Source organism: Gossypium hirsutum, chromosome A03 (genome assembly GCF_007990345.1).
Source record: "Gossypium hirsutum isolate 1008001.06 chromosome A03, Gossypium_hirsutum_v2.1, whole genome shotgun sequence".
In the NCBI taxonomy this organism is placed as follows: domain Eukaryota; kingdom Viridiplantae; phylum Streptophyta; class Magnoliopsida; order Malvales; family Malvaceae; genus Gossypium; species Gossypium hirsutum.
The window spans coordinates 37,526,902-37,554,282 of NC_053426.1; the positions used below are offsets into that span (position 1 = coordinate 37,526,902).

A 27,381-nucleotide genomic window follows, 5' to 3' on the forward strand; every position below is an offset into this window, starting at 1 on the left:
GGCGCCATTACCTGAGAAACTGGGATCGCTTTGCAACTCGAGGTCCAAGTTGGCGGTGATTATACCGTCTGGGGTTGAAGTGTAAATAGGGCTTCAAGGTTGCAAAGGTTATACTATGAAAGGGTGGAGCATGATTGGGGCCCTAGTTGGTGGTGGTTATGCGAACACAACAATCAGTTCTCTTCATTAGAAGAACATGCTTTATGAAATCCATACGGAAGTGCGAGGAAGAAAAACGTAGGGGCCTTCCAGTATAATCAAGTAATTTGTGTTGTTCATCTCCACCAAAGGTGGTGACCTTGTTAGTAAAACTTGTTACACCCCAATTATGTCATAGGTTATAATAACGAGGATCATTGCCTTTGATGGACATGAATAAAACGAAATACTTGATTATACTAAAAGGCCACTGCATTTTTCTTCTTCGTGCATCTGTTTGGGTTTTACAAAATATCCTCCACTGACGAGGAAAAATTGATTGTCATGCCTGCATAACCACTATCAAGTGGGCCCCATTTATACTTCTATCCTTTGATAACATAACCTTTGTAAACTTGAAGCCCTAGTTACACTTCAACCTTAGATTGTATAATCATCACCAATTGAGACCTTGAGTTGCAACGTGATCTGGCTTCCTGGGTGATGGCTCCATACTCACATGACAGATGCAATTTGTAGGTCATCTAGCTCTACAATACTACCGTAAATTCAAACATTCCTTAAAATTATAACTATGTCTATCTCAAATACGGATAAAAATAACTCTACAAACTTTTAATTTCCAACTGCAAGAAAAAAACCAATCTTTAGCTAGGTGAAAACATGTCCTTGGGGACATGTTTTTATTATCTCTCCTAAAAATGCATTTTACAGGCATGTTTCCACTTATGTGGCCGAGAATAAAAATGCGCATTGTAAGATGTATTTTCCTTTCTTTCTCCAAAAAGGAGGAAGATGGATAAATTTTTAGAAAATCAACATAGTCTATTTTTTTTAGCATATATACATAAAATTGCCATTTTTATGTCTAACATAAATGATTCCTCAAATAAACCAAAAATTTTTCCATTTAATTTAACCTATATAAATAAATTATTTATTTTCTTTAAAAAAATAACAGCACGAAAATGTAAACATAACTCTAACTTTTAATTTATTTTTATAGCTTGCCTAGACTTTCCAAAGAACTAAGGCACAACAATTGAAACAAACAGCAGCGGAGAAGCAGCAGTAATGGCTGAAGCTGAAGCAGCAATTTCGAAACAAGAGGAAGGAGGGCAAAGAGACAATCATCCCATGACGAAAGGCAGAAAGGAGAAGAGGAAAGAAATTAAGAAGATGAAGAGGAAGCAGTTGAGGAAGGAAGCAGCGGAGAAGGAGAGGGAGGCGGAAGAGGCCTGGCTCAACGACCCCGAGGAGCAAAAGAGGATTGCTAGAGAGGAGGAGGAGGAGCGAAAGAGGAGAGAGTTAGCTTTGAGGGAGTTCGAAGAGAGGGAGAGAGCGTGGATCGAGGCTATGGATATTAAGAGAAAAGCTCAAGAAGATGAAGAAGAACAGCAGAAGAGAAGGGATGATTCGGAGGATGCAAACGGAGAACAACGGCAACAGGTTTGTTTATTCAGCTTCTTTCTAAAATTTTATTATTCTTGGTTGATTTTTTGTGGTGTTTGGTTTCACTAAGAATAGGGCAGGAAAGGATAAGAAAGCAAAAGAAAAACAACAGAATCGTATAAATTTTCGGTTAGACATGGATTCTTATTATTCTTTTTTCTTTTGGTGGGTAATTCTACCTGTAGTTTTGTTTTATGGCTCTGTTTTCTAGCGAATAACAAAACTGTGTGAAAAGAGGAGTCGATATATGTATTTCCCTTTTGGATGGTTAATTTTCTTTGTTTTATTCTTTAATAAAGCAGACTTCCAGGTCGAGTGAGTTATATTCATATTCTTGCAGATTCTTTGGGGTGAATTCTGTTCGATTCTTCTGAAATCTGGAACTGAAAAAACCTGCAATTGGTTTTGTTTATTAATTATGAATGGATTGTCTTACATTCTTATATGCTTGCCAGGAAGATAGGGGTGATGATTGGGAATACGTAGAAGAAGGCCCTGCTGAAATTATCTGGCAAGGAAATGAGATTATTGTTAGGAAAAAGAAAGTTAGGGCTCCAAAAGGAGAAGCAATTCAAAAGTGTAAAGAAGAGGTAAAATTATCACAGTGGCTCATGATTTATATTTTCATGCTATGTTTTCTTTTCTCTTTTTGGCAAAGGTTCAGGATCTTGAAGGATTTTGCACACAGGATGCTGATAGGCCTACATCAAATCCTCTTCCTCCACAATCTGAAGCTTTTTCAGACTACCTGAACACATCATCAGCACAAGAGGTGTTAGAGAGTGTTGCTAAAGAAGTACCTAACTTTGGAACTGAACAGGTTCAACATTCATCTCTTTTAAATGCTATATATATACACTTGCGTAAAGCTTTCTTCCCACGTTGATTGCTACCATACCTTATGTTCTCTTGGTACTTTCTTTGTGGTGGGGGTCAGTATTAAGTTAGTTAGATATCATCATTCCAGCCTCATGGTTTTAATTTTGATAGGATAAAGCTCATTGTCCTTTCCACTTAAAGACCGGAGCCTGTCGATTCGGTCAGCGTTGCAGTAGAGTTCATTTTTACCCTGATAAATCATGCACGCTGCTCATGAGGAACATGTACAATGGTCCTGGCCTTGCATTGGAGCAAGATGAGGGGCTTGAGGTCTGTAAATGCTGCCCTCAACCGATCCTTGTGATTTGTATCCTGATAATAATTCTGTCATTATGAATCTACTGCCATACTGTGTTATCAATTTAAATCTTGGGTTCTTTGCCCAATGAAGTCTGAATTATTTGCAATACTATTACAACTACTGCAAAGGTCTTAAGGTACATAAAAAAGCCTTTAAATTATCTTTTTAAAATCATGCATGGTCATAATTTTTTATGCCATTGGTTAATGTTTCGGATTTATAGAATCTTCATTGTTTTAGGTATTTGTCTTTGCCAATTTTTGACATGCTTAAAATTCTATTACTGACGTGTCATAGTTTGAAACTGCATTTTAACTCAGATTTATGTTTAATATCTATTTAGTTTCTTTAACTTAAATCAGAGATGCATGGAGTCACCTCAGTGCTGGTTCTTGGTTTTGGCATTGGTTGATTGGTTGGAGTTGTAACTGTTAGCTAATATGTATCCTACCTTTTGTAGATGCGAGTGATTATCTTGTACTTTTTTACTTTTAATTTTTATCTGTTTACCATATTCAACTACAGCATTTATACTTTTTTCCCTTTTTTTTATTTGTGCCATTTCTACTTTCTTGTTTCCACTGTCCATTTTTGCCTTCTATCTACCATACTCTTAACAATCGTTGTGCCCATAATTTGAACTCATGCTGCATTAATTGTCAGGTAAATATAGTTATTTTTATTGACATTTCATCTATTGTCTCGTCTTGTAGTAATCCGTAAATATTATATTGTCAGGTAAATATAGTTATTTTTATTGACATTTCATCTATTGTCTCGTCTTGTAGTAATCCGTAAATATTATATAATTCCAGTTGTTAAGCGGAAATAAATTCTCATGGCTACACAAATGCAATCTTTTGGTCCACTTATTGGTTATTGCTCCTTGAAAACTAGTTAATTCAACTTGCAGTGTTCTGTGTAATTTACAGCTATTCTTCTTGGCAGTGGTTATCACAATCAGTGTTAGGCTTCATAATTTGCTATTTTCTCATAGTCTTGTGGATTCTTCCATTCCAGACTATGTTGTAGAGTACTTTGTTTGTCTTGCAATTGATAATTTATCTAATGTCATCTGATGATATATGTTGGAATTCCTTAAATTAAGCAGATTTTCTACATTAGTGCTAGGAATTTCCTTGTACTATTAGCCATAATCAAATTACTAATTTTTAGGGATAGGCTAATTTCTAGAGATTATTTCCTTTTTTATTTTTCCTGCTATTCTTTAAAAGGCTGTATTCAGATTAGAAGTAACAAGAGAGAATCATTCTTCTTCCTAAAACTTGTTCATGGTATCAAGAGCATCAGGAATCCATTTGATCCTGCTCTTTCTTCTCTTCTCTTGTTCCGTTTTTCTCTGTTAGAAACCCTACTCCCATGGGTGACACCGAAAATTTCTCTGAGACTGAGATCTCACAAATAACTCAAAATCACAGTCAAGGAATCCCACAAGGTGACCTTAACTCTTCTCTTATAATCACAAATCATCGATTAGACGGAAAAAATTTCCTGCAATGGTCACAATCTGTCCTTATGGTTCTTCGTGGCCTTGGAAAAATTGGGTACATTAATGGACAAATTCCTCGACCAGCATCAACAGACTCTGGTTATGCAACTTGGGAGCTTAACAACTCAATGGTTATGGCTTGGCTTATAAATTCGATGGAAGGTCATATAAGCCGAACGTATCTTTTTTTCAAAACTGCCAAAGAAATGTGGGATGCAATCAAGGAGAATTACTCGGATCTTGGAAATACTTCCCAAGTATTCGAGATCAAAGTAAAGTTGAAAGATATTCGACAAGGAACACTTGAAGTCACTCAATATTACAACAACCTAAAGATCTTATGGCAGGAGTTAGACATGTATTATGAAGTTGATTGGGGCGAGGGCTTGGAACACACCAAGTTCATGGATCATCTTAACAAAGAACGTCTCTATGAGTTCCTAGCAGGACTAAATCGTGATCTTGATGAGGTCCGAGGACGAATACTAGGCAGAACCACACTGCCAACCATAGGAGAAGCATTTGCTGAAGTAAGGAGGGAAGAGAAACGGCGTCTTATTATGTTGGGAGACGCAAGAGAATTAAAACCATTGACCGTAGCTGGTCATCATCCTTCCGAGAACTCTGCTCTTATTTCAAGAGGCCCTCAATCTCAAAGGTTCAAAGATGGAATTGATTCTGGTTCAAAAAGGCCATGGTGTAGCCATTGTAATCGGGTTGGGCATACCAAGGAGAAATGCTTCAAACTCCATGGCTATCCTGAAGAAAAAAAAACAGAAAGAAAACAAGGTAGCAATGATATCTACTACTGAAGAATATGCTCAGAATGTTAGGCTAACCAAAACTCGATGCTCTTCATAAACTACTCGGGACTCCTACAGCCAGTGGGTCACTAACTATTCAAGGTACTGCTTTAAATACTACACACGAACCTATCACAACTTCCTGGATACTAGACTCGGGTGCATCCGACCACATGACAGGTAATCTAAGTTTGTTTCACACCTATTTACCTTGTCATGATCACTCTCGGATTCGCATAGCTGATGGATCTTACTCGCCGGTGGCTGGAATGGGGACAGAACAGGAATCGGGGAAGATGATTGGCACTGCTAAAGTTAATGATGGCTTATATGTTTGGAACAAAAACAGTTCAAAAGAAGGGATGGCCTTATCTACATCAAAAGACGATTCTATCATGCTATGGCATCGTAGACTAGGACACCCGAATTTCATGTACTTGAATAAACTGTTTCCTCTACTATTTCTAAATAAGAAAATTAGTTCATTGAACTGTGAAGTTTGCCAACTGTCTAAACACACTTGTGTCCCTTATCCTTTGAAACCTTATGTTCAATCTCAACCTTTCTCTTTAATTCACAGCGATCTATGGGGAGCCAGTCGAGTAAAAAACATCACAGGGGCTAGGTGGTTCATAACTTTCATTGATGACCACCCTAGAGTTTGTTCGGTCTATCTCCTTAAAGAAAAATCCGAAGTCTCTAGAGTCTTCAAAATTTTCATTCAATGATTCGAACTCAGTTCAATTCAAATATTCACACCCTTAGAACTGATAATGGGAGAGAGTACTTTAATTCTATCCTAAGTCCTTATCTTTCTGAGCAAGGAATCATACATCAAAGTTCTTGTCCTGACACCCCTCAACAAAACGGGGTTTCCGAGAGGAAAAACAGACACCTTGTGGCCGTGGCTCGTGCCCTTATGTTTACTATGGGTGTACCAAAGTATTTATGGGGAGAAGCTATCCTCACTGCTTGTTATCTTATAAACCGACTCCCATCAAAGGTATTAAACTTTCAAACACCTTTACATACTTTTCAAAAAAATTTTCCCTTGTTTCGTGTTCCTAATCTCCCAACCAAAACATTTGGTTGCAAAGCATTTGTCCACAACCATCAACCTAACCGATCTAAACTTGATCCTAGAGCTCACACTTGTGTCTTTATTGGTTACTCACCTGCACAAAAAGGGTACAAGTGCTACTCTCCAACCTTACACCGGATGTTTGTGTCCCTTGATGTTACTTTCTTCGAAAACGAGCCATATTTTTCAGCCTCTCATCTTCAGGGGGAGATACTTAGTGAAGATGAGACCTTGAGCAATCTTCTCATTATACCTCAAGACTATATCGCCCTACCACCACTACAAAACCTGCTGAAAATCCTACAGCCACTGTTATTCCTGTTTTGGAACCTGTCAGCCCTACCACAACTACAAAACCTGCTGAAAATCCTACAGCCACTGTTATTCCTGTTTTGGAACCTGTTTTTCCTATCTCCACTGTTCAGCAACAAGAAACAAGGGTGATTAATCATACTAATGAAGAAAAACAGCCCACTCATTCTGAAAAACAACAAGGAAAAACTCAGGGACTTCGTGTATACTCTCGGAGACATCAGCTGCCTGAGACCGAAACAGCAGTGCCTATGCCATCTTTACCCGAGGACTGTCCTGAGGAAGAAGTTTCACCTCCTTCATCTTCCATCCATCTTCCAATTGCAGTAAGAAAGGGCACTAGGAGCTGCACTCAACATCCCATTTCTCGGTTTGTATCTTATGGAAACTTGTCTAAATCCTACAATGCCTTTGTTTCTAATGTTGACTCTGTAGAAACTCCAAAGAACATAGACAAGACTCCTATGGAACCCAACCTTAAATTAGGAACTGATAAGGATGGAGAAGAAGTAGACAGGGGGTGATATCAACGGGAGAAACATTTGGAAGCTGCCTACAAGATATTGAGATACTTAAAAGGGACTCCTGGTAAGGGGGTTGCATTTCAAGAAAAATGTTCGAAGAAATTATGGGCAAGCTGGGTTTGATTCACATCTACACTCCAGCTTGAGGGGGAGTGTTGGAATTCCTTAAATTAAGCAGATTTTCTACATTAGTGCTAGGAATTTCCTTGTACTATTAGCCATAATCAAATTACTAATTTTTAGGGATAGGCTAATTTCTATAGATTATTTCCTTTTTTATTTTTCCTGCTATTCTTTAAAAGGCTGTATTCAGATTAGAAGTAACAAGAGAGAATCATTCTTCTTCCTAAAACTTGTTCAATATATCAGATGGCTTATGTGATGAAGACATTGGTTGTTCCAAGCTAACCCCAGTGCTAATATTGGTATGGAAAAAATTAAGTGATAAGTTATGTTGGTTATCAAATATGGCTTTATTGTCCTTTGGGGGGACTTGATATTGCAGCTACAGCTATTAGGTTTAGATAGGAGCATGATAAGGGGTTTGGTTCTATATCTTGTTTGTACAGGAAAATTATTTCAAAGGGAGAATGAGTAATTGTTATTTTCGATGAATTTGGTCTAAAAGATTAAAGATATTTTTAGTATATATTTGGTTGGGCCTTTTGTGCACAGGCTAATTTCTGTCTTGTTAAATTTCAATACAGATGACTCATTTATTTGTATATGGGAAATGCCTGCAACATTGGTGCCACTGACAATAATATGTGCTGTCTATATGTTGCCAAGCAGACACCCATAAATTCGTGTTATCTTATCGTGTTATTCTATTTATTTATCTTAAATTATAGTTGGTCTCATTGTGATCATTTTATAAGAATGACTTGTAAACTAATGCAGCTACAGATATATGATTTGCATGTTAAATATATTCTTTTGATCTTATTATTTGAAGATACCACTCTGCTAAAATTTCTTGGTTGATTGTTGTCTTTAATTTTCAGTATACGGATGAAGAGGTTGAACAGTGTTATGAAGAATTTTACGAGGATGTGCACACAGAGTTCTTAAAATTTGGGGAAATTGTTAATTTTAAGGTTGCAAACTGCTCTTCCTGCCATATTAATGATGCTTATAACTTACTTTCAAGCTGACCTATAAAATGAAGCATTCTGCAATTTTTATTTTTATTTTTCTAACATTATTTTGTTAAGTATTTTCCCTAGGATTTTGTTTAATAACTCTTATCAAAATTTAACCAAAAGCTGATAAAAATGTTTTCCATTTCTTTTGTCTTCTTGGAGTTAACAACCTTTAGTCGGTTCTCAAGATGAGGGTGTAGGCTTGTTACTTCTCTTTCTTTTCAGATTCTGATTGTGAGTATTTGTCAGGTGTGTAAGAACGGTTCATTCCACTTGAGGGGAAATGTTTACGTGCATTATAAATCACTAGAATCTGCTGTCCTTGCTTATGATTCAATAAATGGGCGATACTTTGCTGGCAAACAGGTAATTTATTCTCTTAAGGTTTAATTAAGTGTCATTGCCACCAGGGTTTTACAAAGAAAACTGAATTTAGTTTAGTGTTGGGTTTTGTTTTAGAAAATTGAATTGGTATGAACAAATGTAATTCAGGTACCACTTTTGATTGCTTCTGCCCCATGGCTTTCACTTATAGAAGTGAAAAGGGAAAAAAGGGGTTTTGGATAGAAAAGCAAGCATATTATTTGAAGAATCAAGAATTCATTTTATAAATGTAATTTTTGAAGAGTAAATTTGTGTTTACTTCTTTGTAGAATAATTATAGGGTTTAGTGTTGATTTTAGTCTGTGTTGAGACAGAGAACGAAGAAAAATTGTTGAGAGAAAAAATCTTTATGCTTTTCCATGCTTCTTGTCAGTTACAGTAGCTTCCATTTATACATGCTAAAATGCTAAAAAATAGGCCTTAGTAATGGGCATTATTATAAAATGCAGCAATTACTCATAAATTATCTTTCCCAACAACTAGTCAATAAATTATCAGTAAAATAGCCCTATCAACTCTCAATAAACAATTACTCCTAAAACTTTTCTCCCAAATATTAGTCAACATCCCTTAATTTCCACTCTCCCGCTCAAGCTGGGCAATGAATATTCATCATGTTCATCTTGGACTTAAAATTCTCCAAAATATTTTTAGTAATGCCTTTGTAAGAATCTGTGCAGGTTGCTGAAATGTAGGTGTGTAGATTAGCCTAATGATTTCTTCCTCTATCATTTCCTTGATGAAATGGCTATCAATCTCCACGTGTTTGGTTTGATCATGGTGATAGGGATTTTTTTTTTTCGCAATGGTTATAGCTGTTTTATTATCACAGAAAATTTTCACGGAATTTCCTTTAGATATCTTCAATTTTTCTAGCATTCTTTCTAGCCAGATTCCCTGATGTGGTAAATTTTTAGGTTGAGTGGAAAATCTAAATAGCTAAGAAAATTGAAAGAAGATGATTAACATAATTGAAAGAATGGGGTTCTAGTTTCTTTTTTCCAGCAAACTATGGTTATTAAAATTCTCTTATTGGAAAAAAAAAACCTTAATTCTATTAACCCTCTAGTAGGGTATTTCTCCTAAAAGTCTTACTGTCCTATTAACCTTCTAGTGGAGTATTTATACTAGAACTCTTACTATTAACAATATAGTAGATTTTCTATAACTCTTACTAAGAGGCCTATGCTAATAAAATAGCGTAAAACACAAGACCTAAACTCAAATTAAATAACGTAAGATACAAACTTTAAATAATTAAACTAAATTAGATGCTTTTGTATCATTCTTCACCAATGCCATGAGACATTGCTCTAAATTCAACTTCTGAGCTGCTCCTAGCTACAACAAATTTCTTCTTACTTAGCCATGTGGTCAGGTTCCCGTAAGAAAGTGCAATAACCCGTAGTTGATCTTCTATTTGTCTTGAAACTAGCCCAATCAGTAGTTGTGTACATTTTGACATCCCTGTCATATAATCCTTTGCCAGACTTTCTTTCAGATATTGAGGGATACAATACATATTTTCTAAATGCTTCTCAGTTGGACTGTTCACGAATTGATTTACCATACCTACAACGAAATCGATGTAGTTTAAGCTTAAGTAATGAGTTATTTGATAAATTGAAAAATTAAATGCTGAAAAATAAAGGGTTGAGTATTTCAAGTACTGAATTTCTATTAGAAAATTATTTTTTAAATTAGTAAAAATTAAGTATTAAATATAAATATGTTGCTTGCTCAAAGTAAATCCTGATTTTTAAAAGTGATTTATCCCTTAATTTTAATCTTATTGATATATATTATATTAATTTGGATTTTTTACTAATTTATTTCAAATATTATAAAAAAAAATCAACTTAACATTTTCAACATTAATTGATAACTATTTACCTACTTATCTTATTCTACACTTTTTTGTTCAAAACTTTATATTAAGTAAAAAATTAAAACGATTATCAAACACAATTAAAATATTAAATTATAAAAATTTTCATTTTTGAAATGAAAATTTTCAATGGGTGTCAAACACTCTAAATTTAAGTATTTGATACGTTTGTCTACTAAAGGATTTCCATCTTGTTGGTAGGCTTCATAAGAGTTTGCTGGTTTGCACTCAAGCCTCCCAGTTCCTTTCTATAGATCAAGAACATATTTTCATGGAATGACTGAGATATCCTTTCTTGATCGTGCTAGTTCCATACCAAGGAAGTATCTGAGTTGTCTTAAGTCTTTGATCTCAAGTTTTGCTGCAAGGAGTTTCTTTAGATTGTTTATTTCTTCTTTGCGGTCTTTTGTCAATATGTTATCATCTTCATAGATGATAACTGTTGTATTTTGCCGTTCAATAGAAGACTTGAACATAGTATGGTTTGTTTGACATTGTAAGAAACCATATTTATTTACTACCTTTGTTGGTCTCCTTAACCAAGCTCATGGAGACTACTTCAGACCATTAGTGACTTGCGAAGCTTGCATACCTTGCTGATGTTCCCTTGGGTTTCAAATCCTTGGTGAAGAGCCCAGTTCAAATTTGCCGCCAAATGATAAGAGTACTCCGCAAAATTTAACTTGGCTAGCGAGGCAAAAGTCTCCTCATAGTCGACCCCATAGGATTGGATGAACCTTTTTGCAATGAGACAAGCTTTGTAGCTGTTAATGCATACCATTTGTGTTATATTTGATTGAGAAGATCTATTTGCATCCAACCGGATGTTTTCCTCTTGGCAGTAAATGATCTTTGATGTATTATTCTTTTCTAAAGCTTGGATTTCTTCCAAAGAGTAATTTTCCACTCGGGTTGCAAAAAGGTTTCTTGTATGTTGTTTGAAATTTATTCATCAGTTAGAGCAAGAACAAAGGCTTCGAAACTAGGGGACAACCTTTTGTAAGGGATATAATCATGAATGCAATGGTGTATGGTGTTTAAAAGACCTTACACCTTTTTTTAAGGCTATAGGTTCGGGAAGATCATTTTCCATGATAGTAAGATTTTGTTCAGTAGGACTGTGGTGTGCATATTTAGATTCTCTTTACTTGGTTCAGATCCTTGGATTTACTGTGATGTGATACGTCCCTCTAAGTTCTCTTTTGTTTTGTCTCTGAGAATAGACCATTAGCCCTTTTCCCTTCACCTATGTGGACTTTGGGCTAGAGGGATTAGCTTGGTCTCTCATGGTAATTGATATTTTAGGCTCAAGTGGTTTAGAGTGGACTTCGGTTTGTGTTTTGGTGATAGACTCTTGAGTTGATTGAAAGATCTCAGAATTGATACTCTCTTTTGATATGATTAATAGAATTCATCCTTGAATATCAATTTTGTTATTACATGGCTGATTTTCAAAGGTGATATCCATGGAGTTGTAGAAATTTTTGTTTTTGGGGAATAAAACAAGCCTTTATGATTTTGGAGCATATCCTAGGAATATGCATTTATGAGATCAACTTGCTGCGTTGTTGGTTGATGGAAACAAATGTTGTGCGTCCAAGGACTTTATTGAGTTTGGATATAGAGCAAGGAATTCTTGACATGGTGTTTTGAACTTCAACATTCTAGAAGACATTTTGTTTATCAAATTGCTATAAGTACGACTTCCACCCAAAAGCGCTTGGCTCATGCGTTGAGAGCATTATTGATCTAGCACGCTCTAAAATGTGTTGATTTTCCTTTTGGCAATTCCGTTTTGGTGTAGTGCGTTTACACGAGCTTTGATCAATTATTCCTTGCTCCATGAGATAAGCTCTAAGGATCGAGTTAAAGTATTCCCTCTAATTATTTGTCTCGAACACTTGTATTTTGGCTAGAAATTGGTTTCGAATCATATTGATGAAATATTGAAATATTTGGCCCACTTATGATTTTTTCTTTCATGAGGAAGACCCAAGTAATCCTTCTGCAATTTTTCTATAAATGTGACAAACCGCCTAGACTAAGAAATATTGTTGATTCAAGATGGTCCCGAAATATCACTGTGAACCATTGAGAAAGGATGGGATGGTGGGTATGGTTGATTTAGATTGATATTTCAAACGTGTTTGGATATCTAGCAAACCTTGCACTGAAAATTTGTTGAGCTTTTGTTGAACAAAGGAAAAGATTTTCTAGATACTGGAAGTTCAGGTGACCTAATCAGCAATGTCACAACATGATTGTCCTATCCTTATTGGTACTGGATTATGAAGCCACACAAGCTGATTTTTAGATTGACTTTTCGGGACTTCAACTCTGAGAAAGTAGATGCCTGCACACATCCTAGCATAGCCAGTTTTCCCGGAGTTCAACACCTAAAATTCACACATGTTGAAGGAATTTAGCAGCATAATTGGTGTCTCTAGTAATGTTCTTTATAGATAGCAGATAACAACTAAGATTGGATACAAACAGTACTGAATTTAGCAAATAGACTGGATATTTGAGGGCACCTTCTTCAACCAGGCAAGAACATAGGTGCTAAATATGGAAGGTAGAAATTTGTTAATTTATCCACAGTTTCTTATGTTTATATATATATATATTTTAGAAGTCATGAACAGCCACCTCTAGAAACTTCCTTCTCAGGAAAATGTCAAACTCATTATATATGGTTCGGACTTAAATTAGATAAGATAGATGACAGAACTGTTGCCAATGCAGCAGCTAGGTAGGAAATTTGAGGGCATTTCTTTCCAACAAGCAACAAGTAGGTTTTAGATATGAAAGGTAGAAACTTATAAGGTGGAACATTTAGTAGAAATGGATTCGATGTTATTGCAATATTTCTTATTTTACAATGATGATTAAATGTTACAGGTGAAATTACTTTCTCTTGGATTAGTGGGCATTTATGGCTTCCATTTTTAATTGGTAAATGAATTTTGAATAGAAGTTATTTTTGGCTAAAATATAAAACAAGTCCTTAGTGAAAGTTCTCAACTAAAGCCTCTATCCTCTTATTGTTTGGATGAAAAATTCTGTGTAGATTAACACCATTGGCTCTCTTTTCCAGTTGAGGAAAAGGTTGGCACATGACATAGGCAAGGTGGAATAAATTGTCATGTGCTATAAGGAAGGTGAAATACCTTTGGCCATAAGGGCATCCATGAGAAAGTACTAAGAAATTTCTTTTATATATTAGTTCCATGATAATTTTTTTTTCTGTCATTGTTACATGGCAATTTTATTTCAGTTGGCAAAAAGGTTTAGGGTGTTAATCCACATGACATTTCCATCCAAATAAGAGCTTAACTGGAAATAGGTAATAGTTGAGGGGCTCAATAGGTTGCAATGAAAGAATTAAGGCTTAGATGATAAATTAAGTACAAGGGTTTTTTGTTGGTTGGATTAATTGCTGGCATTGGATAATTCATTCTATTAGAATTATTTTTTCTTGCATTCATGGAACATGGAACACTGTTGTTATGGGCATCATATTTTATAAACTGCATATGGGCATCATATTTGCCTGCAATGATATTTGTTTGTGGGATCTATTATGCTTGGCCACTGTATTCTTGTCCTGAGATGTAGATATGCACGGCTAGCTGTTAAGAATATAAAACAAATTACCATATCCATGGTTCTTTCTCCCCTTAAATTATTGCTCTTTTATATGCTTAACTTATTAGCTATCTGTTCTGGGTGATGGGTTCATGATAGGTAAAATGTGAGTTTGTCAACATTACCAGATGGAAGGTTGCCATTTGTGGGGAATTTATGAAGTCAAGATTGAAGGTACTTCCAGCATCCTAATTTCATGTAAAACTAGTTAGACTATTTTCTTCACTGGCTTTTGTTAAATTTGTCATGCCTGATGCTTGTTCTGCAAGAGTTCTATCTGCAATTTATGATCTGTTTGTCTCATATTAACAGACATGTTCTCGTGGAACTGCCTGCAATTTTATCCACTGTTTCCGGAACCCTGGCGGAGACTACGAATGGGCAGATTGGGACAAACCACCCCCTAGGTATTGGATGAAAAAGATGGCTGCTTTATTTGGATATGGTGATGAGGCTGAGTTTGAGAAACAGAGAGAGCAAGACAATTTTGGGCATTTGAGGAACCCTAACCATCTGGTAAAATCAGTTGATGATAGGTGCGTATTTTTAATTGTAGCAATAAGTCATAACTTTGGTTTTGTATGTTATGTCTTATGTTTTCTGTTGGTCTATTACTAATAAAAATTCTTACATGTCAACCGTAGTAAAAATGTCTGGATTGTAAATTTTCTGCTTGTCAGCTTAGGTTTATTTTATTCTTCTGGTTTAAATTTGAAGTCCATTTCCATACATCTGTTAAGGTTTGTTCTATTTCTCATTATTTTCTGATTCATGATAGGCACCGCTCTAGAAGATCAATATCCAGGGAGAGGGGCAAGAATAATGATAGAAAACAAAAAAAAGATTTAGATGGGAGATGTGATCGACAGAAGACAAGTTTAAAACGGGAACAAAACAGTGAGAGAATCCTTGATACCAGTTCTGATGGAGGTTATTCAGAAAGTGATATAGATGGCGCCAGAGATACTGATAAAATTAGAAGCCATTTTCATGCTAAGAGAAACTCAAAATGGCAGAGTGATTCATCAGAATACTTGGCTGATACGAACAGGGTCTATGAAGACAGAGAATGTCAGACCAAGAAAAGGAGAAGGCATCAAAGTAAAGGGGAATATGGAGGCAGTGTTTTCTGCATTCATGAAGATGATGGAGATCAGTTGGATAGAGACAGAGACAGTGGTAAAAGCTCAAGACACTATATCAGAGAATCATCCCTGAATGATTGGGGGGCTAGCAAGAACAAAATTCATGTTTCAGATTCACTTGTAAAGCAGTTGAGTACTGTCAGTGACAGAGAAAGTCATCATCATAATAGACAGAAAAGCTCAGGAAACCTGGACGAAGTTTTAGGACCTGATGATTATGGCAATGCTGACTATAGGACTCATGAGAGTAATTCTAGTGATCATGGGTCTGAGAGGAATAAGGGCAGACATTATGATCATCAGAGTAAGCGTTCACAACACTTGGTTGAATGTTCTGAACTCCTAGATGCTCCAGTTCATCAAGCAAAGTTGAAAGATAAACGAGACCTAAAAAGGGGTAGGCACTCAAGGCACAGGTATGAGGAGATCGATTTTTCCGATGATCGTGAGGGGAAACATCATGTAAAACGCAGATCTCATGGTCATAAAAGACAATGAGAAAAGGCCAAATAGGGATACTTAAATTCTAGCATCCACGAATAGAAAGCTTCTAATCTTATAATTTTTTTTTGAATTAGCTCTAGGATCCAAGGAGTAGCTTCTACGGTCGTACACAATCTAAAGATGTGGCAACTTGTTTAGGACCATATAGCACAGTGGAAGCAATGTAGAAAGGACGGAGACGTTAACTAGACTTGCACATGACCTTGCACGCTGGCATCCAATCTAAATGTTAATGTGATTATGTTTTACTTTGACAGCACAATTGTTTCCTTGGCTACTAGCTTGGTAGGCTTCAGTGGATAAGGTCAGAGTTTGTAACATCCCTTATCTGTCCTGGTTTATGGTACAAATAGATGTTTTTTTAACACAAATTGAATAAAAATTTTAAAGTTTCAATACTTTAAATATTTTTATAAGATCATATAATCCAGTTTACAAAAATTTTGATGCTTCAAAGACATCTTAAAATTCATTTAGATGTTGTTTAGGGGTGGTAGATAGGAGGTGTTTGGGACTTATATGGACCTCCGAAAGTTGGAACGGGCCAAAACAGTGCGGCTGGCTAAGACTGAAGGAGAGCACAAGTACCTCTAGAGAAGTGTAGGTACTTCTTGGGACTGGTATTGTTGCATTTTGCTCACTATCCTCAAATGTTCCAAAATAACTAAGCAATGTATTGATACTTGGACCTTTGGAGTAAAAAATTTAGTTCAATTATATTCTACAACATCCCTAACTACCTACCAATATATTTCTACAAGTTTCAAATAATTATAAAACAAATTCTAAAACCATCTAGGCTCAATATACAAAAGCCATAAACACATTCAAATTAAATAACAAAATAAGACTCCATTACGAACACAAAATAATTTGAAATTACAAATCAATTACCAATACAAGATTTCATCTATGTCTTATTGTCTTTATCTACATACCAAGGTCCCTAAACCAATGACAAAAAAAGATAAATACATTACACTCTTAAGTCTTAAATGGTGATGCGATGCTCCCAAGCTAGAATCACGATTACTCGGAAGAATCAAAATTTAAACGCTTAAATAACTAAAGCGTGAGCTCGAAGAGCTCAGTAAGTACTCAATGATCAACCTACTTATCCTATTTCATTATTAATGATAAGCCCCTTAGAATATCAAGAGTTCATTTATGCCACAATTTAGCTTTTTTAGCAGATTCATTTTTTAGTACCAAATTATAAGGGCTAATTTACACATTGTTGATTCATTAGACGTTCATGTTTTTTAATGTGAAAATAAAAAAAATAAAAAAAATAAAGAACACACAAATTTTTACGTGAAAACCCTTTCGGGAAAAAACCACAGGCAGAGGAGAAGAAAATTCACTATGTCGAATTCGAATAATTACAAGAGGAATAGACTATGTCTATTTACAGGCTTGTAAAGCCATATTCTAGTAAGACTGAAACACCTTATTCTAATTAATATAAAATAGATGGAGTTTAATAAGGTTTAAAAAAACCTTATTCTAAAATAAAATAAAAGTGTAATTCTATATGGATTCTTCATTTATTTTATTTTACCACTGTATTTTATTTAAATAAGGATTCAGGTCACTTAATTCTAACAATCTCCACCTTGACACGAATTTTCAATGAACAAGTTCTTCATCGCGAACTCTCAACGAACAAGTTCTCCAGTTTTTCCACAAAACCCCTTAAGGGCTTAACTTCAACAATGAATACTAACCATGTTTAAGCAATGCTCAAACTTGGTTATAGGAAGTGACTTAGTCATCATATCTGCAGGATTTTCATGAGTCCTAATTTTGCTCACAACTATATCACCACGAGCAATAATATCACGAACAAAATGATACCAAACATCAATGTGTTTTGTTCTCTCATGAAACATTTGATCTTTTGCAAGAAAGATGACACTCTGACTGTCACAAAATACTATGCTAATTTGAAGGTCTTCATTGAGTTCACTAAAGAGTCCCTTCAACCAAATAGCTTCTTTACAAGCCTTCGTAATCGCCATGTACTCAGCTTCAGTGGTAGACAAAGCGACTGTAGTTTGCAAAGTGGCTTTCCAATTGATTGCACAACCTGCGATTGTAAAGACATAACCTGTGAGAGATTTTCTTCTATCAAGGTCTCCAGCAAAATCAGCATCAACATATCCAATGACTCCATCTCTAGTTCTTCCAAACTGTAAGCCAACATCAGTAGTACCTCGTAAGTATCTTAAAATCCACTGAACTGCTTTCCAAAGTTCTTTACCGAGACTCGCCATATATTTGCTAACTGCACTAACTGCATATGATAAATCTGGACGTGAACAAACTATAGCATACATGAGAGATCCCACTGTACTAGAGTATGGAACATGTGACATGTACTCAATCTCATCATCTGATTTTGGAGACAAAGTGGATGAAAGTCTGAAATGGGCTGCTAAAGAAGTACTAACAGGCTTAGCACTCTGCATATTGAACCTACAAAGAACTTTCTCAATGTACCCCTTCTGACTTAGGTACAATTTACTTGCTTTTCTATCTCTGAGAATCTCCATACCAAGTATCTTCTTTTCTGGTCCCAAATCTTTCATCTCAAATTCTTCACTTAGTTAGGCTTTGACCTTTCTTATCTCTCCTTTATCTTTTACTGCTATCAACATGTCATCAACATAAAGAAGTAGATACACAAAAGAACCATCACTGTTTTTCTTAAAGTAAACAAAACTGTCAAAACTACTTATTTTGAAATCATGAGAAGTCGTAAAGGAATCAAACCTCTTGTACCACTGTCTTGGTAACTGTTTCAAACCATAAAAGGGACTTTTTCAGCAAGCAAACATAGTCCTATTTTTCTAAGACTATAAAACCCTCTAGTTGTTGCATGTAAATATCTTCCTCAAGTTCTCCATGCAAAAATACAGCTTTTACATCTAACTGCTCAAGCTCTAAATCATGCATGGCCACAATACCAAGCAAAGCTCGAATCGAACTATGCTTAACAACTGAGGAGAACACATCTGTGAAGTCCACTCCTGGAATTTGACTGTAACCCTTAGCAACAAGCCTTGCCTTATATCTGGGTTCTTCAACTTCTGGAGTCCCTTCTTTCTTTTTAAACACCTATTTACAACGAACAGTCTTCTTACCTTTAGGAAGTTTTACAAGATCCTATATTTTGTTTTTGTGGAGTGATTCCATCTCCTCTTGCATAGCAAACATCCATTTTTCTGAGTCTTCACAACTAACTGCCTCAGAATAATTAGATGGCTCTTGATTCGCATCTATATCTTCAGCTACATTTAAAGCATAAGTAACTAGATCAGCCTCAGCATACTTCTTTGGAGGTTTAATTTCTCTTCTAGTTCTATTTTTGGCGATAGAGTATTGCGATGAAGAAGCAACTCTATTCTCAATTTTTGTACTGGCTTGAAGAGTCGACTTTGCATTAATCTGATCTCCACCTGCTTTTGATTTTCTTTATTGGAAGAGTATTTAAGAGATAAGTTAGGTAGCATAGCAGTTTCATCAAAAACAACATCTCTGCTAATCACAAATTTTCTATTTTCAGGACACCATAACTTATACCCTTTTACACTAGCTTTATAACCAAGAAAAACACATTTAATGGATCTCGGTTCCAATTTTCCATTATCAACATGAGTATATGCAGGACACCCAAAAATCTTTAAATCAGAATAATTACCAGACCATACCTCTTGTGGAGTCTTTTTCTCAATGACAACTGATGGAGATCGGTTGATAAAAAAATATGCAATAGAGGCTGCTTCTGCCCAAAACGACTTTGGTAAGTTGGCATTTGACAACATACATTGAAATTTCTCCATGATCATTTTGTTCATTCGTTCTGCACGCCATTTTGCTGTGGAGCATGGCAAACTATCAAGTGTCTCACGATCCCTTCTAACTTGCACAATCTATTAAACTCATCAGAACAGAAATCTAAGCCATTGTCTGTGCGGAGGTATTTATTTGTTTTCCCATCTATTTTTCAATCATAATTTTCCAAGACTTAAATGCGAAAAACACATTGCTTTTCTGCTTCAGGAAGAACGCCCAAACTTTTTTAGAAAAATCATCAATAAAGGTTAGCATATAATTAGATCCATCTCTCGAAGGCACTCTGGATGGCCCCCACAGATCAGAATGAATATACTCCAACGTTCCCTTCGTGTTAGGGATTCCTTTGGTGAATCGAACTCTCTTTTGCTTTCTAAAAACACAGTGCTCACAAAAATTCAGTTTGCAAATTCTTTGCCCATCAAGAAGTCCTCTTTTGCTCAATTCTACCATGCCATTCTCACTTATATGCCCTAGGCGCATATGCCAAAGTTTAGTAATATCATCATCTGAAAAGGAAGAGGAAGCGACAGCTGCATCGTCAGTAACAGTAAAACCCTGCAAAACATATAACTTGGCAATCTTTCTCTGCCCCTTTCATCACAACAAGGGAACCTTTGGAAATATTTAAAACCCCACTTTCAACCATGTATCTGTACCCTTTTGTATCAAGAGTACTCAACGAAATTAATTTTTTTTCAATTCTGGAACATGTCGTACGTCACTAGGTGTTCTGACAACTCCATAAAACATCTTAACTTTAATTGTTCCAACACCTGTGATTTTACACGAAGCATTATTTCCCATCAAAACAACACCTTCAGACACTGTTTCGTAAGTTGTAAACCAATCCCGATTGGGACTCATGTGGAAGGTGTAGCCTGAATCAAGTTCCACTTCTCGCTTACTTTAGAATCATTGACAGAAGCGACTAGAAGTTCATCATCGCTGTAGTCTTCTACAACATCAGCTTCACCGGAATTTTTTGGTTGTTTTCCCTTTTGATTCACAGCATCCCTTTTAATCTTATTCTGTAGCTTATAGCACTCAGATTTAATGTGCATTTTCTTCTTGCAGAAGTTGCAAGTTTTACCTCTGTTTGAAGACTTTGATCTACCTTTAGATTTACCGCGAGGATTTCGTTCTTGTGTCCTTCCACGATCATCATCAGCATTCCGATCTTGTCTCCCACGAACAATAAGACCCTCTCTTTGAGAGTCGGGTTTAACCATAAGATGCTTCATTTTATCATACGAGGTCAAAGAATCATAAACCTTATCAACTGTGAGAGACTCGCGGCTATATAAAATCGTGTCTCTAAAGGTTGAATAAGACGGGGGCAACGAATAAAGTAGAATCAATCCTAGATCTTCCTTATCATACTGAACCTCCATGGCCTCTAAGTTTGAGAGAATTTCTTTAAACACTGTTAAGTGTTCGTGTATAGACGCACCTTCCTCCAAACGATGAGCATAAAGACGCTGCTTCATATGCAACTTGCTTGTTAGAGTTTTCGACATACATATTTGTTCTAGCCTCTTCCATAATACACGGCGGTCTTCTCTTTCAAAACATCCTGCAAAATTTCGTTGGACAAATACAGATGTAATTGTGTTAATGCCTTTCGATCCTTACGCTTCTTCTCTTCATCTGTAAATGTTGAAGGCATCTTATCTATCCCTAGCACGACATCCTTCAGATCCTCTGCACAAGAACTGCTTGCATCTTAATTTGCCACAACACAAATCTGGTGCTGCGATCCAACAGCAGAATTTCATACATCAAAGATGCCATTACCGTGATCAAGATGAATAACCCAAAAGATCTGATACCAATTTGTGAAAATAAAATAAAATAAAAAATAAAAATAAAAAAATAAAATAAAGAACACACAAATTTTTATGTGGAAACCCTTTCGGGAAAAAACCACGGGCAGAGGAGAAGAAAATTCACTATGTCGAATTCGATTAATTACAAGAGGAATAGACTGTCTATTTATAGGCTTGTAAAGTCATATTCTAGTAAGACTGAAACACCTTATTCTAATCAATATAAAATAGATGGAGTTTAATAAGATTTAAAAAAACCTTATTCTAAAATAAAATAAAAGAAGTGTAATTCTATATGGATTCTTCTTTTATTTTATTTTACCACTGTATTTTATTTAAATAAGGATTCGGGTCACTTAATTCTAACATTTAATTCAAATTGTATGACTCTTAATGAATATTTAATCGAACATATAACCCCTTTTTAACAGAGTTCGCTTAATATAGTCTCACATAGTTCATTTCTTTTATAGTCAATTGTCAATTGTTCCATTTAAAAGCTACACATTACACATAAATTTCACTTATAGCCTTTTTTATCCATAAACATATAGCCAACCAACTATAATATCTCATTAGCATATAGAAATAGAGTTTAAATATAAAAAAAATATTTTAAGGCCCATATACTTATGAGTTGATCCACAATTTTACTTTGTTGATGATCACATGCCCATTTATCTTGCAAAGGTTAGAACATGATATCATAACACATTTCTTTATTATCATACTCTTTGATTCAATTACTTTTTAACTTATTTAGGTCATAGCCTTTAGTAAACTTTAACAAAATGTACTTGGATACTTGAGACACATCCAGACACAACTAGGGAGCACATAATATCACAAACTAAGATCAAGCATACCATTTCCAAACATGTTATCATCATTTACCAAATGCATACCATAGGACACCATTAAATTCAACCTTATACATGACAACTATTATAACATATTACAACTTTAATTTAGAACTTTAAACTATTAACTCAAAATAGCCTATATACATGCCACAAAACCAAAATAAACGAGTCAAAATCTACCGAGATTGAAGCTTGATAGTGTGAGCTTGAAGTTGATCCGACTGCCTAGTTCCGTGAAACATCAACTACAGAAACCACTAAGTGAAACAAAGTAAGCTTATATAGCTTAGTAAGTTCATAAGTACTTAAAAAAACTCTTACCTCAGTTTACAATTAAGTAAACTGATGTAATTAATTTAATATGATTTCTTGTCAAGAAATTTACAACAACAAGTTGAACATTTCACGTATTGATTATATAATCTCTCAATTGTTTAGTATAACATACTTCCATATCATTCAATAGGAAAGATCCAACATATGAACCACATTAACCCAATTGATCATGACAATTCATATTCATATTGACAATCATTTACCATTTCTTTTAAACATATAACTCTATCACCACAAATTACATTTACAAAATGAGTGTTTCATACATATAATCTCATAGTTCACATATCCATCACAACCAACTTGTATTAACCATCTATATCATGAACTTTCTTTAGCTAACATCCAATGGCGTATCACTACATTTTCATTTCATAATTCTACCCGATGAAACTTCATAAAAAAACTTCATACGCAGATGAAAGTAATAGCGTTTGGTTACTCGTTTGGGTTAAACCTATACGAATAATGAATCATAGTGCTTGGTTACCCATCAGGGTTAAACCTAAACGAATCGGATGATAATGCCTAGTCACCCATTAGGGTTGAACTTACACAAATCAGATAATAGTGAATGGTCACTCGTCAGGGTTGAACCTACACGAATAATATAATAATGCCTAGTCACTCGTTAGGGTTAAACCTACACGAATAGGATAATAGTGCTTGGTTACCCATTAAGGTTGAACCTACACAAAAAATAGCCTAGCTAGGGCGTAATATACCTGTATTCTCGAGTCCGCAACATATGCTGAAGCTTGGAACCTACGGGCAATAACCCATAACCTTGTATACATACTTTTACGAATTTCATCAGGGTTTAATATCACATTATACCATATCACAACAATCCAATTCAATCTGATTCAATTATCAATTTAGGTACTAAGTCATAGCCAATTCAAGATACCAATAAAACATTAATGAACATACAGTTGAAACTCAACAGTAATTTAAACATATTTATACTATATGAACTTACCTAATGCAACCAGCAAACAAATTTGTTCATAGGGACTATTCTATAGTTTTTCCTTTTTCCTCAATTTTTACTCCATACGATTCAATCCATGATATGCAAGCACCAAAGTTTTGTCGAACCTCAAAGCTTTAAAATGGTGTTTTGATTTTTTACCTTTGAACTTTTGGTGGAAGATAAAGAAAATAAAATGACAATGGTTTTTGTTTTATTTTAATTCTATTCTATTATAAACTAGTTATAATTATTTTAACATATAATCACTTAAAAAAAAGATCTTATTGTCCACTACTATACAGCAGGGTCTAATTACCATTTATATCCTTAAAGAAACATTAATCATGCATAATCAATAGTGATGAAGTTTTTCATATTTTACGATTTAGCATTTTTCTTTAATTAACTAACAATTCATCAGAATTATTGGACCAAACTTCAATTCACCTATATAATAGCTCCACAAATATTCAATAATAATATTTTTTAGCTCAATTTATGAAAACGAGGTCTCAATACCTCATTTTCCAAAACTATTGACTTTGAGTATACACCACTTGTACCTTGACTAACTGACCAATTAATAAAATTTATTAAATCACGATTCACTATTGTACTATATTTAACTCATAAATATTAATTAAAAATATCTACGGACTCTCTCGTTAGAATTGTGGTCTCAAAACCACTAAAAAATGGGTTGTTACACATTCTGACATTTATTATACAATTTCATTAGTTACTTAAACATATTATTATAGGAGAAGTACGTGTAATACACCTTATACGGATTAAACCGATAACCAGGACAATGGAGGTCACATTTGGGCATTCAATCACTGAATCTTTAATTTTATTATTTGCACTTCTTTTCAATCATATTAAACTAAATAAGGTATTTTAAACCATTTTTAGGCATCCATTACTACTTCGTTATGATTGGAAGTAAAAACGAATAAAGGCAGTACAAGAAGGGTCCTTGTCGCAACCACTAAAAGGCTTTGTCACTACCACGACCTCACTATTTGGGAGAAGTGGTGTAGTACCATCGTTGTCACAACCACAAGTTGTGTTGTTGTGACAATACCATTATATTTGCCAAAACAAATCAAAACACTCTCATTTGTGCCACGATAAAAACCATATATTCCCAAACATATTCCAATAATTTGAAACCATATTTCAGCTCAAAATTTTCATGTATTCTATCATATGTCTTATGTATAGCTCGACCAAAATCACTAAACCATCTTAACAATTAAGCTTCACTAAGTACTTTGCTAGCATTTCTATACATATGCACCTTAAATAGACCTATGTACATGCCATAATCTATACCAAAAGTTCAATTTTATACTCTCTTTTAAGCCTTAGTGATGTGATGAGATGCCTAGATGTTGTGACTTCAATCAAAAGTGTCAATACAATGTTTCACCTACGTATTAAACAGCGTGTTAAGCTACAATATAGCTTAACAAGTACCCTAGAATACAATTCTTGCCATTACTTTGAATATATTAGCATTATCAATATTATTATCATAAATTCATGAATATAACATATTAAAAAGAATTTAAACAAATTTACAAGAATTCCAATTCACTACTCTACCAGTTTATTATTTAACATGTATTATTAATTAAATTCATTGACCATGATTGTTTAGCCTATGCTAAACTTGATTGAACCAGATGGATACACAGAACAATATCACCATAAACATGAGATGCACGAAAGTGCAAATCACTACCACCGAAGTGCTCATATAACGAATGTAACAATAATATCACATTTAACATGGGAGTGCTCGTGTTCCTATAGCATGCCAAATATATCAATAAAGTTCAATGCTAGATTGGCATTCCACAGTATTAGATTTACGACAATATCTTGAATAATTTATTTCAAAATTTTCACAATTTCATTGCACTTTTACACTTCTTTCATTCTTGTCCACTATTTAATATTACACAAACTCTCGAATATTTTCAAAAGCATTATTCCATTTCATGACTAACCATGGTCCTTATTCATACTAGTATTTATTTCATGATTTTCATATTTTAGCCTAATTTTTTTATTTACAATTTGGTTTATAAATCTTAAAGGTTAACAATTTAAAACAGTGTAGTCCACTGCCCAACAGTCATACTTGTATTTATAACTCATTATTTCCAATTGGTAATCAAGTTCCATTCTAAAATTTCTGAAACTAGAACTCCCGTCCGTAATATAAAAATTTTGATCAAAATTGTTAGCCTAAATGATTAAACTGAATTTTCCAAGAGGGGGGTGAGTTCGCTTTTTAAAAAAATTGTGGATCCTAGAGAATAAGGATAGAAAAATAGAACACAAGAATTTAGAGTGGTTCGACCCTAATTGCCTACTCCACTACCTTAGCTTTCCACTACTAAGGATTATCCAAAATTCACTAATTTGACAAACTTTGAGGACAAGGTTTAACCTTACAAACTCCCTTAAGGTTTCTACCCAAACATGAAGACTCAAACCCTCTCAAAAAATACAAATAAGCAAACAAAGAAATACTCCTTACAAGATTGAAGTGTTTCTCAATTAAGCACACTACAAAGAAGAACACTTGAGCTAATAGAATAACAATGAAGGTCACAATTGTATGTAAGAAAAGTATGAAAAATTGAGTGCAAAGGTTATTTGATTGATATTTTTTCTTTAATTCTCTTTCTTATTGTTGTAGTGTAACGGCCCAAATTTCAGTGATATCGGAACAGTGATTTGAGATCACTAAATCCGACAAGTATGTTTGAAAATTTAATAAATTAATAATTATGAGTCAAGTGTGAATTTAGAAGAATTTTGAATTAGTGAATTTTGTGTTTAAAAAAAAAGAGAGAAAAGAATTTAATAAGTAAATTGGGTCTAAAACGAGGTATCAAGACCTCGAATGCATAATTCGAGCCATAAATATTTTTAAAAATATTTATGGAGTGTAAATAAGTTGGTATTAAATTTTCGTTAGAAAATTTTAACGTTTGGATAGTCAATTAATTAAAAATGACTAAATTGAAAAAGGTACAAAACTTGATAAATTGATTAAATGGCTCAAGTGTTAAATGAGGGAGGACTTAAAAGGAAAATTAGCCAAAATGGAATGGATGAGGTGGCATAAGCAAGAAAAAAATCTGGAATCAGGTGAGCTAAGGGTAAAATGGTAAATTTTACAAAATTAAACAAATAAATTGAAATTGAAAGAGATTTCTAGGCCATTCTTCTGATAATTTCGGCCAGACAGCCATGGGAGAGAGCTTTTAAGGTGATTTTGCACAATTTCACTGCATGTGAGTTTATTTCTTTCCATTTTCTTATATTTTTTGTATTTTTAAGACTTTTGCAATTAGGTCCAATCATCTAATTCATTAGTTTTTGATTTGGTGGGTGAAATTGGAAGTTACCCTGGCTGAGTAAGGGTAGTATATGATGAATTATTATGAAATTGAAGTTCTAATTTCATATTAAGGTTGTTTTATTAAGTCATTTTGATAGAAAATGGTATTTAGGACCTAATTGTGAAAAAGTTGTGAATTAGATGTTAGTGTTGAAATTCAGAATATCAAAGGTTGTGAAATAATTTATAATAATAAAATAAAGTGTTAATTGAGAAAAAAATTAGTTTAATTGATGGGTGAATTGAGCAGGGACTAAATTGTAAAAACTGTAAATTTTAAGGTAAAAGTGCAATTTTGAAATTTGAACAGCATAAATTGTGAAGGGAAATAGAAATCAAATAAATGCTAATGAGTAGAAATAT

At 34.5% G+C, this 27,381-nt stretch overlaps 1 protein-coding gene across 2 annotated transcripts; it reads left to right on the plus strand.

Moving 5' to 3' along the window:
* Positions 1-1,142: 1,142 nt before the first annotated feature.
* Positions 1,143-16,128, plus strand: LOC107920000 (zinc finger CCCH domain-containing protein 5). Of its 2 annotated transcripts, none has more exons than XM_016849473.2 (9): positions 1,143-1,608; positions 2,067-2,201; positions 2,300-2,431; positions 2,602-2,760; positions 8,026-8,118; positions 8,413-8,529; positions 14,183-14,257; positions 14,396-14,619; positions 14,862-16,128. In XM_016849473.2, exons 1-9 carry the CDS (start codon positions 1,234-1,236, stop codon positions 15,724-15,726), a joined length of 2,175 nt encoding a protein of 724 aa, XP_016704962.1. In that variant the 5' UTR covers positions 1,143-1,233; the 3' UTR covers positions 15,727-16,128. The 2 variants fall into 2 exon arrangements, with proteins under 2 accessions (XP_016704962.1, XP_016704963.1); XM_016849474.2 differs by having other exon boundaries at positions 1,467-1,608; positions 1,952-2,201.
* The last annotated feature ends 11,253 nt before the right edge of the window (positions 16,129-27,381 follow it).